The following is an 18,998-nucleotide window of genomic DNA, read 5'->3' as shown; positions in this document are numbered from 1 at the left end:
GTATAAATCCTAAATAATTAGAAACCCCAATGTTATTGTTCTGATAAAAGCAGAGTAAAACAACTGGTAGTTTTATAAGTACGCAGATTTTGTTAATTACTGATCTATTTACTATAAATAATGTTTTTTTATGACTTCCCTCTACCTTCTTTTCTTGCTGGGAAATGTAGAATTCTCTATAACTTAAAAATGCCTCATATTTAAGCAAAATCGGCCCATCAGGATTGAAAATGCCTGAAATGGTAAGTATCCTTAATAACCCTATAAAAAAAATCACTCCATTATAGTCCAATCAGCCAAGCCGTTGCTGAAATATTGTTCATATAGGTGGTTATGCTAATTCAGCAAATTGCCCAACATACAAAAGTTAGCCTCCACCAGTTTCTAAATCCTTCTAAAATAAAACTTGCTCAACAATTCCATGCTGGCAATTTGACTTAAATGACAACGGATAAATCCTTTAAAAAAGACAGAGTGCCAGCTTGGAAAGAGCAGAAATACATAACCTAATATATTGGTCGTAAAACATGAAAGAGTATAGTAAAATGATCCTTGGGGGACTTTAAAGTCGTATGTTTGGAAAGAGCATAACAAGACAGATTTGGAGTCCTTATGTAAAGACATTGGATATTAGCTATCAAAGTATCTGAGTGTATAGAGAGTATTTCAACCTGCTGAGGCAGGCAGGAGGGCAGGGGGAATTCTGAACGAGCACAGAGCATTCCTGCTATTGTTTCCCTCCTCTTGCTCACTCCATGTTTTGTCTACCAGTTTCTTAACAAATTCAACATGTCTGACAATAATTCTAACGGAGACAAAGGCAGAAGATGCTCAGACAATACAGTACAGCAAGAGATATGTCACACTGTTATGGTATAATGTCAAGTGGCCGTGGTATTCAAGCATAATGACCCTTAGGCTCAGTGAGGCCTGAACTTTGACCCCTCTGAAGCAGGATCCACTTAGCAAAAACTCATATGATCCAAGTCCTCACCAGGGGATTTCTTTCTTTCATGTTTGAAGTGGCAGCTATTGTAGTGCTTACATTTTGGCTCCAAATTTTGAATTCTGGGCAGTCACAATAAAGACAGCCGAATATTTCTTCATTTTATGAACAAAATAGCATCTACAGGGGACAAAATACTGTTTTAAAAGTGATTCTTTTAAGTCTTATTTAGTTGAAAAGGCTTTTTGGAAAAATATCAATTTTTGATATTCAATTGTATGCTTCACTTCACAGTTCTCATTAGTACTGCTTTCTTTTGATCACCAGGGGCCAAATGTTCTGTGATCACTTGGGCTCTTTCCATAAAGCTGCATAAAGCTGTAAGAAATATTAAAATAAAAGACACTAAGGTCGGGTGATTACAAAAAGCCTTTTTAACTAAAGGGCAAAGCCAGTTTTATTATGTATTCCATGTCTGAAATTAAAGTTAGGCTGTCTCTGTTTTTACATCTTGTGATGAATGTCCTAGTGTTTAATATCATTGTGTAAGCTAAGTTGATTTTGACTTTTATTTTGTACATTTGTGAAAAGTGTCTTTGAGCAACTGTAAAAGCACTTGATAAATAAAATGTATTATATTATTATTATCTAATGTATTTCTCTTCCACCTGCATTTAGTGTTCCACCTCTCACTCACTTGTCCTGGTGTCATTGTTTTATGTTCTCTTGGTAAGGCGACATGTGTTCTCAACACCCGGCAGACCTTATTGTCCACTTACATCCTCCACCACAAATTGGCACCCAATTACAATAATCCTCTTGGTGACCCCCGACGACCCCCAGTGACCCACAGTCTGGTTAAAACAACCTAAACCACTACACACAAAGGCTAATTCTGTGAGGAATGACGAGTATGCTTGAAACATGCTTGTATACACGTGCATGTATACGCATGGAGGGAAAGGCGCTCACACACACAGAACACTAACACGTGAGTGACAGCCTTTTGTTTGGAGCGGTGTGCCTGTCAACATGACGATGAGAGGATTAGGAGACTCTTGTGAAATTCTGAGTGCTAATACCAGCTGCTTTATTACAAAGAACAATACCTGAAGACATGGTGGAAACGTACAACTTTCTATTGGTGAAATGAGTTCTACATGAGGTGCAGAAAAGAGTAACTGACTATATTTAAACAGATTGTGCACAAGGGTAGATGGGAGGACAGTCTGGAGCAGTGTTTCTAGGCTGAATAGGTTTGGAGGCTTGAATATCTCAATGTCCTGCAAAGTCCTTGTAAATGTTTTCAATAAAATATATCTCGAGTGAGTCACACTGGCCAAGAAGGGTGGCTCAGAAAACCTCTACCAGAATCGCCACAGCTGTTTGCTGGGGGACAAATCTCTTGTGACACCAGGCCTTACTAAAGCAGAACTTAGACTGACTTTAAGAGGTTTTATTGTAGCTGCCAGGCTTATTCTGCGCAACTGGAAGAGCCCACATAAGCCAGAGTTTACAGAATGGCTTAAACTCATGACAGAGACTGCGGCCTTTGAAATTATGATCGCCAGGATAAATAATGTCCCAAGCAAATCTAATGGAGTGTGGCACATCTTCTTGGCCTATATCAAATGTGCACTGTCCTAGGGAGGGAAGTATATTTGTATATGTGTATGTGTACATGTACATGTGCGTGTATATGATGTATTTGTTGTAAATGTGTATCTATATGCTTTACGTTGATGTATGAATGGGTGCGCAGGTGTATGTAGGCATGTGTGTGTGAGAGAATAATTGGGGTGCCGGGGGGTCTGCTGCCTGTATATGTTTGTTCTGCATTATGTATGAAAAATATAATACAAATCTTTAAAAAAATAAAAAAGACTAGCTTATAAGCACAATAAAATGAAGAGAAATATTATTTGATGCATTTTAATCTATAGCATTCAGAGGTTCACAGCTGGCAGTACCCTAATACACAGTAAAAGGTCAAAAACAAACAGTTCAGGAAAGAGCTGCCACATATGAGTGCAGGCATGTCATGTTTGTGTGCCATGTTTAACGTCCTGTCCTCACCTGTCAGTGTTTCCAGCTGTATCTGTCACAGTGACAGGGGCCACAGTGACATCACCACTGCCCCCCTGCACCCCCGCCTGCTGAGCCCTTCCTCTGTGTTGGCTCTGCCTCTTTGCTCTCATCTGAAAGAAGAAAAACAAAGAAATATATATATGATGATTGGGTGCTTCATCACAGTAAAGAGGTACGACTCCTCTCGCTCTGGAGCCACAGTCCCCTCCCTCATTAGTCTGTGTGGTTAACCAGCATCAACAATGTACTGCTGAAATGATGTGTTTTCATCAGGTTTTGAACTTAGCCCATTGTGTGTGTGTGTGTGTGTGTGTGTGTGTGTGTGTGTGTGTGTGTGTGTGTGTGTGTGTGTGTGTGTGTGTGTGTGTGTGTGTGTGTGTGTGTGTAGACTGGCACTCGAGGCTGAGCCTGATGCTTTCTATGAAAAGAATGCGTTTGAATCATACTGTATTTGTATTATTATTATTATTATTATTCCTACTGTGGGTTTTAGTTCACTCTAGTTATCCTATTAATCTGATTAAGTGCATATGGCTTTTATTTTGAAAGGCAAGAATGGAAAAAGGGAGACTGTAATGTGCTGCTGCTGCCATTGACAATGTGTAAGCAATAAACAGTTTGCCATCTAGGTTCAGATGCCCGACTAGGCGGAAGCACTTCCCTCAGCATGGCACACCGCTAACATTTTTCGCTCTAGTGCTCTACACAGAGTTCAAAGCAACCAATCAGAAAACAGCTTTATGAATGGCGCAAGCTAGCGAGGAGGTAACCATAGAAACAAAACTGACCAGATGTTTTGAAAGAGAGGCTCTGCAACCTACAAACTAAAGATCAAATCACTTATGTTCTGGCCTCTTAAGAGCCTACAGCTAAGGTTGCAGCTTTGAGCTTAACAATGACGCTAGCAGGACAATACTAGCATGTTCATTTTAGCCAAAGTTTGGTAAATTAGCTAGCAAAGCTGTGTCCAATCTGGCGGTGAGCCAAACCAAAACGCATATAAAGTGAAGGCAGCTTAAGTTTAGAAGTACGACTAGAAAAAAGAGGAAACAGACTAGCTAGCTTTGATCAAAACTAGCAAAGTCTGCCTACCAGCATCACCTATGAGCCAGCGTTTCCGCCAGGGGGGCGTCTTGCCGTCATTTGACCAAAAAAGATAAATAATTCGAGAGAAGATCGAGAGTTTTTATCGCTTGAAATGACGAAAAGGAAAAAGGACAAGGACATTCCTCTGTTGGAGGGGCAAAGGAGTCTGGTGGGATTATTTTCGCCGCCAGCAAAGCGTGTTCCTGTGACGGAAAGTGTACTGCCGGCGAGCCTTGACGGGGGGTGCTAGTGGAGCACGCGCGTGAACTGCGAGCGGCGGAGACTCGCAGCAGCGAAACTGAGGCTCTGTGGTAAACTGTGGTAAAATAGGCCGTTTTTGGCGAGCCAAATTATCCGGGTCACTAGAGCCGGAATTCCCATCACTAACATAAAGAGATAGTATCTATAAGGGACGGCTCAATGTGGAAACACAAACATTAGGGACACTGGCAGGCTGAACAAGCTTGTGAGGAAGGCTAGCTCTGTAGTTGGAGTACAACTGGACAATCTGGAGGAGGTGGCAGAGGGGAGGACGAGGAGGAAACTCGACAGCATCCTAGAGAACCCCTCCCACCCACTCCATGCAGAGCTAGTGAAGATGAGGAGTACTCATCCCTCCACGACACAGCACCAAGCGCCTCGGACAGTCCTTTGTGCCTGTAGCCATCAGGCTGCACAACAAGGGGTCAATAATGTAAAAAAATTAATCACTGGACATAAATACACACTGTTTCCACAACCCATATGTAGATAGATATGTCACTATATGTACAGATGTCCATTTTCACTTTTCACTTGTCACTTTAACTCATTTCGTACTTCATAATTTAGATGACCAAATATGTATATATGCTGACAGTTATTTTACTCTTATTTTTACTCATCTCCTATTTCATAGTCTTTTATTATCATTTTAATTTTTTTCTTGATTTAATTTTTAATTTTATTAATCTGTGTGAATCTTTGCTGTCCTGTTTTTCACGCTTACCCTGTTGCTGCTTTGTACAACTGAATTTCCCCACGGGGATTAATAAAGGTCCATCTTATCTTAATTCAAAATTCAAGTCACGTGACACGACGTGACGTCACACCGCCCTCCACTCTCGGGGTGGACGCCCTCTCAGCCCTCCACTCTCGAGGTGGACGCCCTCTCAGCCCTCCACTCTCGGGGTGGACGCCCTCTCAGCCCTGGTCTGGCGGAAACACTGCTATGAGCCGAACATTTAATAACAACAAAATAACAGTATTTATGGAATGAGATATGATTTATTTTCTATGTCCAAATCATTGACTTCCCATGGTTTTCAGCTTGTGTGTGTTTAAACTGGGATAGCAAAAAAAAAAGCCTTTTTACTTCAATTCCTTTCGTCTTGCTTTTCAACATCTTCATCTTGAACTAAGCTTAACAACTGCTGCCTGTAACCTTGTAATGAGTGTAGAGATAGGAGTAGGGATGGGTAGGTTTTAACGGTACTACTACTTTTATCCATACCGCTTATCGATCCGGTTTTTTAACGGTACTCTTATCGGTTCTTTTGGAGAAAAAAATAAGGTAAACTAACTAAACAAATTGTGAACAAAACTAACATTGCTTTTTATTTAAATTACATACATAATATTTCACATCAAAAGAACCAACAATGTTTTAACAAATGGTATTAAATAATGTGATGACAGAACTGTAAACAGAATAGCTGAAACTTTAACTAAATAAATAGCTCAGTTCCCTCTAATCATGAATACATGTTTGTATCATTGAGTTAACTCCGTGTGTTGTTGCTAGCATACATAACACCTGACGTGGAAACGTTACTCGTGGATGGGGCTACAGAGCCACTAGAAAGACAGTCGAACCCGGTGCATTCCTCCGTCTGGACGTGGTGCACTTTTGCTAAATGTTTAGACAAACTGCTCGTGTTACCGCCCTCACATGCTAAACTCTTATTGCACTTTTGGTAACGAGCTTTGTCCACATGGAGACGGGTAAAGTTTAACCACACCTTGGAGCGCGTTCTCTCCGCCATCTCCTCCGTGTCTTATTGCATATTGGAAACGGAGTTGGCGACACTAAACCTGCAATATAATATTTGTGTAGCAATAATACATATGACATGTGTTTTAGATGTCTCCAGTACCGATAAAAAGACCGATAACGTCGGAGCTTAACGGTACCACGGTCTTTAATAATTCAGCCCCGGGGCCCGTTTAATACCGGGGCTCGGTACCCATCCCTAGATATGAGAGTAATATCCATCTTCTCATCAAGCATAGGCAAGAAAGAGTGGACAGAGAAGAATATACGACATAAAGACTGTGCTACAAAGGCTTATGGTGTGACGAAATGTATGTTATTTAAAGTGCTGTCTATTCGCAACAAAGTGATCTCTATAAAACCATCATAGAGATACATAATCATTATAAATCATTCATATGATTGGATAGTTCCCACTCCAATACAATATATTTCCAAAGTGAAACCTGAATCACCACTCCCAAGGTGGACAGAAATAGAAACACAGTCACCTTTTACTAAGAGAGAGGAATAGAATATGTTTGAGAATGATTTAGAGTATCCAGTTTTAATTTGCAAAGATTTAAAAGGGGAAAGGGCTGCAGAGAAATCGTTTGTAGTTATGAACAGGGTGCATAATGAATACATCTGTATTAACGAGGCTTTACCTGAGCTTGTGTTAGTGAAGCCGAGATGCGACCCTTGAAAACTCGTCCAAGTGTAGAAGCGCGCTGTCTGGGCTTGGCCTGTGTTTGAGAAGTCTTCTCTTCAGCCTTCTGTCTTCCCATTGGGTCCAACAGGTACCGCTGGGCCACGCGCATCATCCTGCTCAGTAGGGTTTTGGCTCCAGTGATTGAGTCTGTGGGTAAAAAAAGGGAACCAATATCATAAATGTTCCAGGAAATAAATTAAGTTATTTTTGGTTCTACATCAGAAATCATCGAAGGCTTTCTTCTGGAGTAACGAGCCCAAAAAGAAATGAGGGCTTGACAATTCATTGAAATTTTATTGGAATCGCAAAAGGAACTAGAGAAATATCCAAATCACAGACAGTGCAATATTTGTTGAATGTAATAACTAAAATATCAATAGAATTAAAATGTAATTCTGAAGTCCCATCAAATGAGCGGTATTGGACAGACTTGATAAAAAAATCTATCCTTTCAAAAATAGCATGATCATTTTATTATATTTTTAAAAGATAAATGTGAATAATGATTCAAAAATGGTCGCTCCCTTTAATATAGTGGCTTATATCGCAATTGTAATATCAGTCAAAATAACCGCAAAATAGCCCTTAAGAAAATGTCATGTAAGATTGCATGAACATGCTAAACTCCATCTTATTATAATCACACGTCTTGCAGACATCCAGAGCCTGAGGATCACTCAAAACCCTGGGGACAATGTGTGATGATACAGTGAGCAGTGGCATGTTGGAGTAACAAAGTCAGTTAATCATTCCATTACAGAGAGAAATGCCTTTGTGTATGCATGTGTTTTCTGGTGTGTGAATGTGTCCTTGTAATACACAAATTAATGTTATCAGTGGCTCCCCATGTTTACTCAGGGGGCAGAATGAGCCTGCTTAGGCAAGCTGAGAACACAAAGACCCCCTTATCCAATGTAGCGTCAGTGTTTGTGTGCACACACTGAAACTGTATCCCGTGTTCAGTAAGGAGAGCAAGACTTTTCGACAATATGTGAGCACTTTTTACTTTGCATGAGGAATTGAAAATTGCTTTAACATTTTAATATCATGGCAAATCTTTGACTTATTTATTATACATTATAATAATTTAAATGTTTTTCCGTTTTCAACTTGATTGAGGTACAGTATACTACTTATACTACTTATGTGTTGTGTATTTGCTTTCTAGAGTAAGAGTAATTAGTGCTTTTACCTGAATGTGGTCATTTTCCTGGGGATGAGTAGCTTACGGTATACAATTTGTTAAAATAACACAAGCTCATTACATTATAATTGCCTTGTGTTTTCATTTTCTAAATCAGAATCAGAAGTCCTTTATTCATCTCACAGGGGGACATTTACAATGTTACAGCAAAGTCTGTTTAACTCTGTCTGTTTAATGTTTATTTGTCAAGAGACGAAAATGTGTTTCGAAATAAGGACCAAATCTAAAATGCCAAGAACTGGGTGAGAGGACACATCTGAGTTCTGCTCATCGGTTCCTAAACATTCAAATTGGCGCTATCTCTATTCTGCATGACCAAGCTCAGAGAAATACATTTTGGTTTTTTTCTGTCCAATGGCCATTTTTTTATATAAGGCTATAAAATACAATGTTATTGATATATTGAAATAGCCCCATTTTTATTAAATCATATTACTCAATGACAGCATACAATATGAGCAAAGTCTAAAAAAACATAAACCACTATGTTAACCGTAGTCTATCCAAATGCTGTGATAATCAAACATTGACTGAAAAAGATATGGTTAAAAGTCGAGCACTATTTGATATACTTACTAGAAGGTTTAATTTACAATTGAGTTTGAAGAGTTTTGAGAGCAACAGTCTTGTTGCGTAAAAAGAAAATGCTTTGACTTGAGGCAACTGTTGTAGTATAAAGCTTCTCTAGCTGGTATTGTTTAAGGTCTTGCGTCTTTCCGCCAACCGAAGACAATCAATTTAGTTAAACTATTACTGAGGATTTTCTTGTAACAGAATTGTGATTTACTTTACTGTTAAGCAGGCTTGTACTTGTCAGGCTTCTTTATGCAAATCTGCCCGATATTGAACCTGCTGAATCGATAGTGATTTACTACCACTGACATATTTGTTCCTGTATAAGCTGGAACCATTCACCAGTCAGACTAAGATATATGGATGTGTGAGGTTTAGACCTGTTGGTTACACTAATGTATTCCTACCACACCCAATCAAATGGAAGTTAAGGTATAAGTACACATGTACTGTACAGGCATAGCATACAGTTACTCACCTGTTGTCTTTTCTCCTTCTGAAGGTGGCGATACATTTTCTTTTTCTTTACCTCCGTTGACTGGGGTTGGCGGTGTGGCCTTCTGTGGTTGACTCTGTTCTGAAAGAGAGACCAACACATATTTCATCATAAGCTGCTACTAGAAATAATTAACTAAATATCCAACTGAAATAAAGCGCCCAGGAAGTGTGGCCGGGGATTGAAGCAAATGTTGGTAGTGGTTGAACAGTGGTATAGCAACTTCCTTGTCAGTCATGCGATAGCATTGGGCCCAAAAATACTTTATCCCATAAAGGTACATTTGGAAAGAGACATTTTTCAATGAGTATAACATTTTTATTTATGTGAATCAAGAGATATTTTCCCTTTCCATTCATTTGACTTAGCAGAGACTGGATGTGACGTTGCAATAGGGAGGGGGGTTTAAAGGAAAACGCAAATGCTCATGCTCTATTGGCACAGTGGATGCCGAAGGCTGCTGGAACACCTATGTAAGATCCAGGGAATATCGGGTATTTTAGTTAAGAGTCGGGACATTTTGGCTTTAGGCTCCACTGAACAACTCTCTTTGGAAAGAACAGGCCCAACCTCCCAACATTAATCCAGTTGTCTTTATACATCCATAATTGGAAAGTTGCATGTCGGTAATGTAGGCGCTAGATATGAATGAATGAATGAATGAAATGAATGAAAACTTTATTACAGACTCAGGGTCCAGATAAAAGACAGAAGGCATTACATATAATAAATTACATACACAGCATAAAAAAAATTCATAGTTTAAGAATAATTTAAATCAGTGTCCTACAAAGAGACAACTATACCAATGTCTCCACAGCTGTGATTGGTAGCGTGTAGTACTAAACCTTATGTTTGATAAGGCCAAGAGGATTTCATTATCAGAGTCATTAAGCCGGCAAATACATTTATACATGAGATTTCTTAAAACAGCTTGTAGAGTATTGACTCCTGCAGCCACAAACATTTCACTTGCACTAGACCATCGAGGTCTCTTCAGCAATATTATCATGGCATCATTATAAGCTACAGTACTTGAAGTTTCCGTAAACTTGCTTTTCTGTAGTTTGACCACAAATGTGCAGTATAGAGTGGTGTACAATATGCTCTGAACAGAGACATCTTCACTCCATCTGTACATGCACTAAACTTACGTAGGAGAATGTTTGCTTGTGCATACATCATGCAGCATTGCCTATAAATATCTTCATCTGTCATTTGTTCTGTAATAAAGTGTACAAGATATTTTAACTTATTACAGACACTAAGATTAATATCAGACCATTTAAAATCAGGACATTTTAGACATTTATCCTCTTTGGTTCTAAAGATCATGACAGCACTCTTACTGGCATTGTATTTGATGTCATGTTCCACACCATACACAGAACAAACAGCAAGAAGCTGCTGAAGACCAGCGCTAGATGGACTCAGCACAACAAGATCATCTGCATACATAATATGGTTCACTAGAGTACTACCAATCATGCATCCAGTATTACAGGCTTTCAGTCGCTTGGACAGATCATCAATATAAAGATTAAAAAGAACTGGGGACATAATTCCACCTTGTCTGACACCATTGCTAACCCCAAATGGGGCTGAGACCCTATTGCCCCATTTTACTTGCATAGTCTGGTGGCCATACCACCAGACTATGGGAGAATTGTATTCTCCCATAGTATTCTCACAAATACAATGTGAGAATTCTGGTCTTCTGGTTGTGATGTAGCCCTCTCCACGTTCAGAGCAGAGGCCCCCGCCACAGCCCTCACTCCGAAGCCCAAGTTTGAGGCTCCTGCCTGTGCTGCCCCCAGCGCTGTGCCGTCCAGGCAGCCCCGTCCACCGCCGCCGCATCTGAGCCATCGAGGCCCCGTGTCAGGTCAGTGGAGCGCTCCAGTGCACACACGCAGCAATCGATCTCCACTCTGATAGCACGAAAATCTTTGCTTACATCAGCCTGTAGCTGCATTGCGTGCTTCATAGAGCAGACCTCAGAGCACAGCTGCTCCATTCTCCCAAGTAGGCTCGAGACATCCATGTTAGTAAATGTCACCGGCGGCAGTTCATCCAAGTAATAAGAAACAAATCTGGGAGTGTCTTCTCCACACTTGTTCATTACTTTAAGGCAACTTTTTATATTGTTACGTCTTTCCGTTCCGCTGTGTAGTTGGGCAAAGTTCAAACAATACTTTCTTCGAGGACTCTATCCACTCAGAATCAAACGTGTTTGCAGCCAACAGGACGATCTCATCCTGGCTTAATGTCTTAATTTTTACAGCAAGGAAGTTAAGAAGCTCATCATCCACAATAACTTTACCGTCAACTGTCGTGTAGATCTCAGGTTTTACCCGAGACCGGCTGAGAGTCCGGCTAAAGACAGGAGCAACTGAGCTTCGTGGTGCAGTGTCCGCCATCTTCGCATTCTTCTTCCATATGGACATGGAAGAAGAATGCTTAGGGAAAAAAGATGATATGGTTGTGGTTCTGCTGCATACATTTTTATCCTGTCCACGTGAGTCAGAAAATGCTATAGGATCAGTATTCAATTGTTGGGGTACTCTTTCAAAAATAACCCTTTAAAGATGTTTTTAAAAGTAATTGAGACTGCATTTAAAAAAAAGTTGACAAATCATCCGAGGAATACCACAAACTTCTAGAATCCCCTTAAGCTCTATTGAGCTTTTTAGTATACTCAAACCTATACTGTGGATCATTCTTAACATTTTCTGACTTGATCTGCTCTAAGCAACCTGCAGAAGGCAGCAAAAAAAGTACATCTCTTGTGCAATACCTTCCAAGTACAAAACGGCAGACAGAAAAACTAGGTGAAACTTCATAAGTTTATCATATGTGACTATTGTTTTTTCTGCTACTCGCTAATGCTTCCAATGGGCCACAGATATCAAGCATTGCATCTCTAACTTCACTCAATGTGTTCATTCAGGTAGGCCACATTTGAAAGTTGCAGACTTAGCTAATTAGATCTGGTTTTCAATAATCTTGATATTGTTTATTAATGCTCTCCTAAAGTATGTATAATAAGTCCTGAGATTTGCGGTCAATGGTAATAATGTAAGGCTGACAAATAGTTTCTTATTCGACCAGAGTTTACATTCGTAGAATCAAAGGTTTTTGAAAGAGCTTAGAGCAATTTGTATGTTTTTTATTAACCTGGACCATTGTGAGGTCGAAGTGTGTGGGTTTGAGTCATGTGGGAGGCCATGAGGTGATGTTGACTTCTAATTTGTTACAGTGCGTATCTGTGTTTTAACACAACCTTAAAGGGTAAGGCTTCCGCCAAACAGGAAGAGCCAATGATAAAGTAGAGTGTCTCCCGGACTAATGTACGGTCTCTGCTGAGTCCTGAATAGGGTTATCTTTGATGTTAAGCAACTCCATTTCCCAGACACACCCTCACCCCCCCTCTTATAGCCCATGGCTCTCTCCCCATGTCTCTCCCTCCTTCCTTCCCCTCCCTCCGATCCATCTCAATCACTGTCAGACATCGGTTAAGGAGAGGTTCCCTTCCAAATGCCAACTTCAAAACAGAAACGTGTCGCAGCATGTCTCCAGTTTGCCACCCAAACACTAACTGGATAGGAACATGTAACATTTTGAAATAAATTAAGATGGGAAATTAGTCGGGTATTCTTGTCTGAAAATATGTTTACTGCTGTTGACTCTACAGATGTCAAATGAAACCTCTTTTAGCAACTTCCCGTTTCTCGTGAATGAAAGCCAGACGATATGCATCATATTTAACTTTCAAATTATAGACAGTATGTTGTTTTCATTTAGCCAAAATAGTCTCACATGTACACACACAAACACACTACGGATGTATTAGCTCACCTGCAGAGTTTCTGTATGAGTCAGGGCTGTAATGAGAAGGTCTGGATGACGGTATACTGTATGCGTGTTTGTGTGCGTTTGAGTGATTTATTGCTTGCACTAAGCCCTGTGCAGGTACTTCTCGTCTGAAGCTGCCACTTAGTGAGTTTGATTTTCACACAGTCTAGATGCTCTTTTAAGAACTTCTAGGAAAAGTCTAAACAGTGCAAATAATAATTTAACCAACAGATAAAACAATATCTCAATGTTCCGTGCATTTAATAATTGTTCATAGTCCCATATACAGTACAGGGTCACAGGGGGCCACAGTCTTTTCCAGAACACATTTAGAAAAGGTGGATACACCCTGGAGCCAAATAATTTAAACCCACATTATGGCCCCTGAACCACCCTGTCACTGATAAAATCTTTATTAAAAAAGGAAAGAAACGTCAGCGCTTTAGGTCCTTTGGGGCGAGCAGACAAATTCTTCTTATGATTTTTACATCTGTGATTTTTATTGTCCTACAGTATTGCCATACTACACTGCATTAGTGTTTGTATCCACCGCTTCAAAGCCAAAACTGATCCACCAATTGAAAATCTGCTCAAAGAATGTAGGTCAACCCTTTGAGGAACTCACTGGAATTGTTACCCTTAAATCAGAGATTCAGGGTCCTAACATTTAAAACTGAAGTTGTCTTTTGTGCACCAATCTTAAAATAAAATGTAAGGGTTTAATCCCAGATCAAATTGAAATCAAAGGCGTCTTAAACATTTTGACTTCATCCATTGTAATGTTAAATGAAATGTCTGTTACCTTGTTTCCTGTCTTTACTATTTGTGTTAATAAAGTATCATGGTATCGTAATATGAGAAGACTAGGTCCACAGTTTCACAGACACTGGCAGGGATTCAATAACTGCTGACAGAAACTGCTAACTGTGTAAGTTACAGTGGTATGGACACATAACAAGAACAGACGGGTCTCTAGGAAATACCATCATGCACATTGACGGAAGAGGTGAATGAAGGCCAAGGAGAGAAAGGCTGATGGACATGTGGTAGAGTGCATGAGACACAGCAGGGGATCTTTGGAGACGGGTGGTGATGTCATCAAAGTGCACCTGAATGACCTGAATGGCAGTATAGCCCAGTTTATGAAAGGTCAAGCGGTAGGACAGGCACGATTTCCGTCTTGTTTAGAGTAACGGACCGTCTCCACAGCAGCGTTAAAAAAATCTTGGAGGTGGGCGTATCTGAGGCTTGGGGATTTTTTTGCGATCAACCAATCACATGAATCTCCCGCCCGCGACATACGAAGCCAAAAAGCCCGAAGTAAACTGGATATAAACTCCCCAAAACAGGCGAAAACATACCACTGTCTCTGCCACCTCCCTCCATGCCTGGCTCCTCCGGTTTATATCCCGGTAGGTCTGGTCATAAAGCACCGGGTGATTGATTCGCTACCGCTAATTTCTCCTCCATTTTTTGGAATATGAGGAAATGACCTGCGGTATGACTCTCCCAGCATACACGCCGTTTGATTGGCTAGAGCTTGAACTGCCAGATTTGCGTACACGGGATTTGATTGTCTGACGCTTCCACCTCAGCTTCAAAAGTTGAACATTGTTCAACTTTGAATCTTGAAAATCCTGAGAATCTCCGCTCGCCTGCCCACAATGCATTTCGGCGAAAAGTGAGGGAAAGTGACGTCACCCCATTCAAAGTGAATGGGCAGAAGCGTTTCAAGATTTTTTAACGCTGCTGTGGAGACGGCCCGTAACAAACTGCAGTATATTCCTTAATAGGGTTATTGAGGGTATATACTGTGCAGAGGTCGATATGTGTCCATCGGTAGAGATTCTGCAGTACCGTTTCTAATAACTCCTTTTAATTCAACAGAAATTGGCTTGGCATCAAAGGAACTGCTCTAAATGCTTAAAGGGGACCTATCATGCAAAATGCACTTTTGTATGTCTTTTATACATGAATATGTGTCCCCGGTGTGTCAGGGAACTCACCAAGTGTCAGAAAACACAACCCTCTCTCTTTTCCTCCATACCCAAATGTCTAAAAACGGGGCTGCAACAGAGCTGATACAGATTTGAAATGTTTCTGACGTCAGAAACAGGGAGCTCCGCCTATATGGGCAACTCTCCACCTATCAGGGGAATGGGGGGTTGGGCCACGGCCACTGCCGCTCGAAAGCACTGGAGACGCTGTAGTACATATGCCAGGCCTGTAAGTGGCGCTGTAGTCTGCCACAAAAGCAGCGAAGAAGACTTCTCACAGAATCAGCCCTTGCAAAAACAGGGCTGGAAAAGAGCAAATAGAGCGAAATGAGGCATGGCTAAAATGCATGATCTGTTTGGTATTTTGAAAAAAAAACTTCACACACATGTTTTATATAGGTATGGCCCTACAATATAGTATTCAAATATAGCATGATAGATTTAATGACTTAAAGTGGACCTGTCTCTTCCAAAAAAACAGCTTGTTGTTACACAGGTTGTTCTTTAAAAAGGGTTGTCACCACTAGTATGAGAATACAAATGCTTCCCTGAGGGCAAAATGCATCATCCATCTTTTACAAATTAAATAAATGTTATAGTCAAGACAGTATAAAAAAAAAATGCAGTATGAAAACTTAAGTCCTAATGCTGTCTTTGGAATTATTAAGAGAGGATCATAGGCTTACCTTTGAAAGCTGTAAGAAAATCAAACGTCTACCAAAGAAGAGACCCAGCTACTCATTAAATGGTGAACACACACACACACACACACACACACACACACACACACACACACACACACACAACACACACACAACACAACACACACACACACACACACACCACACACACACACACACACACACACACACACACACCACACACACACACACACACACACACACACACACACACACACACACACACACACACACACACACACACACTCAGTTTATCCTTGTCCTTAGTGTTGTTCGCACCCACTTAATCTATCCTAGACCTCTTAGAATATATAAGAAATATATCTGATAACCTTGCAATACCAAAGATAAAGTATTTCTACATACGGAGAATGTTGCTCTATATAACTGTTCTGACCTCAGATTTGTTTGCCTTTTCCATGTACTTTAGAACCCTAACTCTTCAACAAACAGGTCACCACACGCACATAATGTCTTTAAATATTTTACTAACTTATACTGTACTAAAACGTGCTGGACAATATAGCTAGGGTGTAGAGAAAGTAAGACAATTCTAGGTGTAACTCAAAGTCTTTTTGAAGACACAGCAAAGCATACTTATCTCCAGTGTAGCCACAACTATATGAAAACACATTACATAACAAAAACACAGTGATGTGGTAACTTTAAGCTATTAAATGAAAACATATGGTCATAGTCACAACCCAAACACACAAACAGTGCAGAATGTCAGTGTCGGTGAGCTCAGCTCCGGGGTTACTCTATGACTCAGGGATATAATGAGAAGGTATGAATGACAGTGTGTGTTTTACTGCCCACTCTCTCTCCCCTTGTGTCTCTGTTTCTCAAAGTCAGTTTCAGATGACAGAGTACTCTGCTGATTCCTCAGTGTCCAGGAATTAATGCTGATGACACGCAGTCTTTTTGAAGGTTGTGTTTTGGTGTGTTTGAATCTTTTGCCGTCCTCTGGGAGCTGGCAGGGCAGCACACCTGTAGCCCGGATTGAATAAGCTCTAATGTAAGGCTGGCCTCAGCAGATCCTGTGGGCCGGGAGCTCACTGACACTGCTCAAAGGCAGCTTTAAAGTGCTGATTATTTTCATGGGGAAAAGGAGACAGAATCTAGACTTGTGCTGTGTCACAATTTGTATATTTATGTACTCAAAATAGCCAATGTAAATACAGAAGTGTGTCCCAATGCAAAGTATGGCGAAATACACAATGAGTACCAGGTGGAGCACTCATTACGGTCAAAACAGAAGTGGATCGTTGAGTCGAGATCGCAATTTCTTCAGTATACATAGCACAATATAAATAAAAGTGTAACGTTCATTTTCCACTATTTAATACACGAAAATAATACAGCGTTTATTTTATTAGGTTAATTGAGTAGTCTGTAATGCTACCACGTTAGCTAGCTTCAAATAGCTATCTAGCAACCACGTGTAATTTCAGACAGCACTACAAGGTTGCTACAATCAAGTCATCATTAGTCAAAACACAGTATCAGATATAAACCTATATTCATAATTATTTGATTCATAGACCAAACACAATATTCAATTGGATTTTGTGGCGATTATGAGCCACAGAATGTCTTTTGTGTTGCATTATGTGTTCAATGTTCAACCAACTATAGATTCTTAACACATCCAACAATTTATTAAAGCAGGTAGAGGAAATCTGGGGCAATTGTTTGGACATTCAAATTATAACTGGTATCTTTTACTGAGTCAGGATCTGTGTGATTCAGCTCATTAAGTCATGTATAACTTACTGATCATACCATATGTTCACTGCCTTGTTATTAATCAGAGTAGCATGTCAACTAGTCTGGAAACATATTTTAGATGCAAACGGCTTAATAAATACGTTTTGCAATAAATGCTAAGGTTGCAATACGTTTGCTGGATGTAAATAGACAAATGTTAAGTTGATCTTTACAAGGTGATAATATGTAAATGTGTGTGAAGTATAAGGCACAAAGTGGTCAAAAATAACCTCTTATGATTCTTTGAAAAACGATGTCTTCGTACCAATACTCAAATCTGGCATGGCAAGTTAATGGACTGGCAGTAGCCAAGCTGATGCAGCAGTTCATCACTGTTTGACTGAAGGGAATCATCTTTTGGGTTGTCTTTATCACAGAACAATGGACAACAGTGAGAGCTAGTGGAGCTATTTATTATTTTAGCCTACTGGACATGACTCTCATCAACCTCTATTCAATTCACGTCCTTCCTCTGCCCACCAGTAGACTATAGAACAGAAAGGAATGTTTAACCTTTAGTAAGGGGTACATACTGCAAACAGATAAAGAGCGGAGAAAAGAAAAACAGGGGAAAAAGAAAATATTACATCAAGGAAAAAAAGTAGAAGGTGGGAGAGATTAATGAGAGGGTCAGGGGGGGAAGGAAAATTGAAAAGAGGGAAATGATGCAATTATTCCAAGAAGTCTTATATGGTTAAAGATAAACTAATAGCTTGTAAAAAGGGAAAACAAAGTAGGACTGCTCTCTGTGAGATATGACATTGCCCACACATCTGGCACACAAACACAAGCTGAAGTTAGTGTACTATATCCTTAAATTGCGTGTCCCAATAGATGGTGCAGATTTTGGAAAATAGCTTGAAATAAGGTCTGTGGTTGACACAAACTTAAGAGACGGATCACGTTTTGTTCTACGACATTAAATACAGCAGTGACCCCACTGGTGATTTTTGAAGAGTTTACGTGTCTGAAAAACGATGGTTGTTGACAAGTGACTGAATAGGACTACAGAAGTTGTCGAGGACGTTTTACGTCATTACGCCGGAAAACGTAAACACTCCCGCTAAGTTTGTTTGTCCCTGTTCTGCTTGAAAGCAAGTACCTGCCTCCTGCAAACTGTTAAAACAAACGCTTTAACTTGTACCATTTAGAATCTGTATGTTTGAATATGGATCTTAAGTTGGCGTGACGTTGAAGTCGTGCCCTGCTGTCGTTAGTTTATAGCATAACGTTAGCATTTTGCTTCTGGCGATTAGATTTATGATTCCAAAATTATAAAAGTAGGGTAGACATGTGGATATTATCCGGCTGAACAAAACGTGCATTTATCAAACGGGTTCGTTTTCCACAGACCTTATTTAGAGCTATTTTCCAAAATCCTATGGAGAAATCCCATTGCTTTTTTGTCAAGTGAACTCATAGAAAGTGTAGGTAGGTATTTGTTAGGGATGCCAGAAACTGACCATGATCAAATTCGAAAATCGGACAGCCCTGGCGAATATTAATCGATTATTCGCCGCCGCCGCTCTGCGAAAAAAGTATTTTCGCAGAGCTTGTATTTT

The 18,998-nt window shown here is 40.1% G+C and overlaps 1 protein-coding gene across 1 annotated transcript in view; it reads right to left on the bottom strand.

The window, feature by feature from the left end:
• si:ch211-266k8.4 overlaps positions 1 to 18,998 on the bottom strand; it is a 90,684-nt gene that overhangs the window by 21,839 nt on the left and 49,847 nt on the right. The window contains exons 11-13 of the mRNA XM_034142143.1: positions 9,099 to 9,197; positions 6,800 to 6,990; positions 3,023 to 3,144 (exon numbers count right to left, since the gene is read on the bottom strand). Of these exons, the coding sequence (XP_033998034.1) occupies positions 3,023 to 3,144; positions 6,800 to 6,990; positions 9,099 to 9,197 (412 nt within the window). The remainder of the gene's footprint in view (positions 1 to 3,022; positions 3,145 to 6,799; positions 6,991 to 9,098; positions 9,198 to 18,998) is intronic.

This window comes from Trematomus bernacchii, unplaced genomic scaffold, assembly GCF_902827165.1.
Source record: "Trematomus bernacchii unplaced genomic scaffold, fTreBer1.1, whole genome shotgun sequence".
In the NCBI taxonomy this organism is placed as follows: Eukaryota; Metazoa; Chordata; class Actinopteri; order Perciformes; family Nototheniidae; genus Trematomus; species Trematomus bernacchii.
This window is presented reverse-complemented; position numbering and strand designations above follow the sequence as displayed.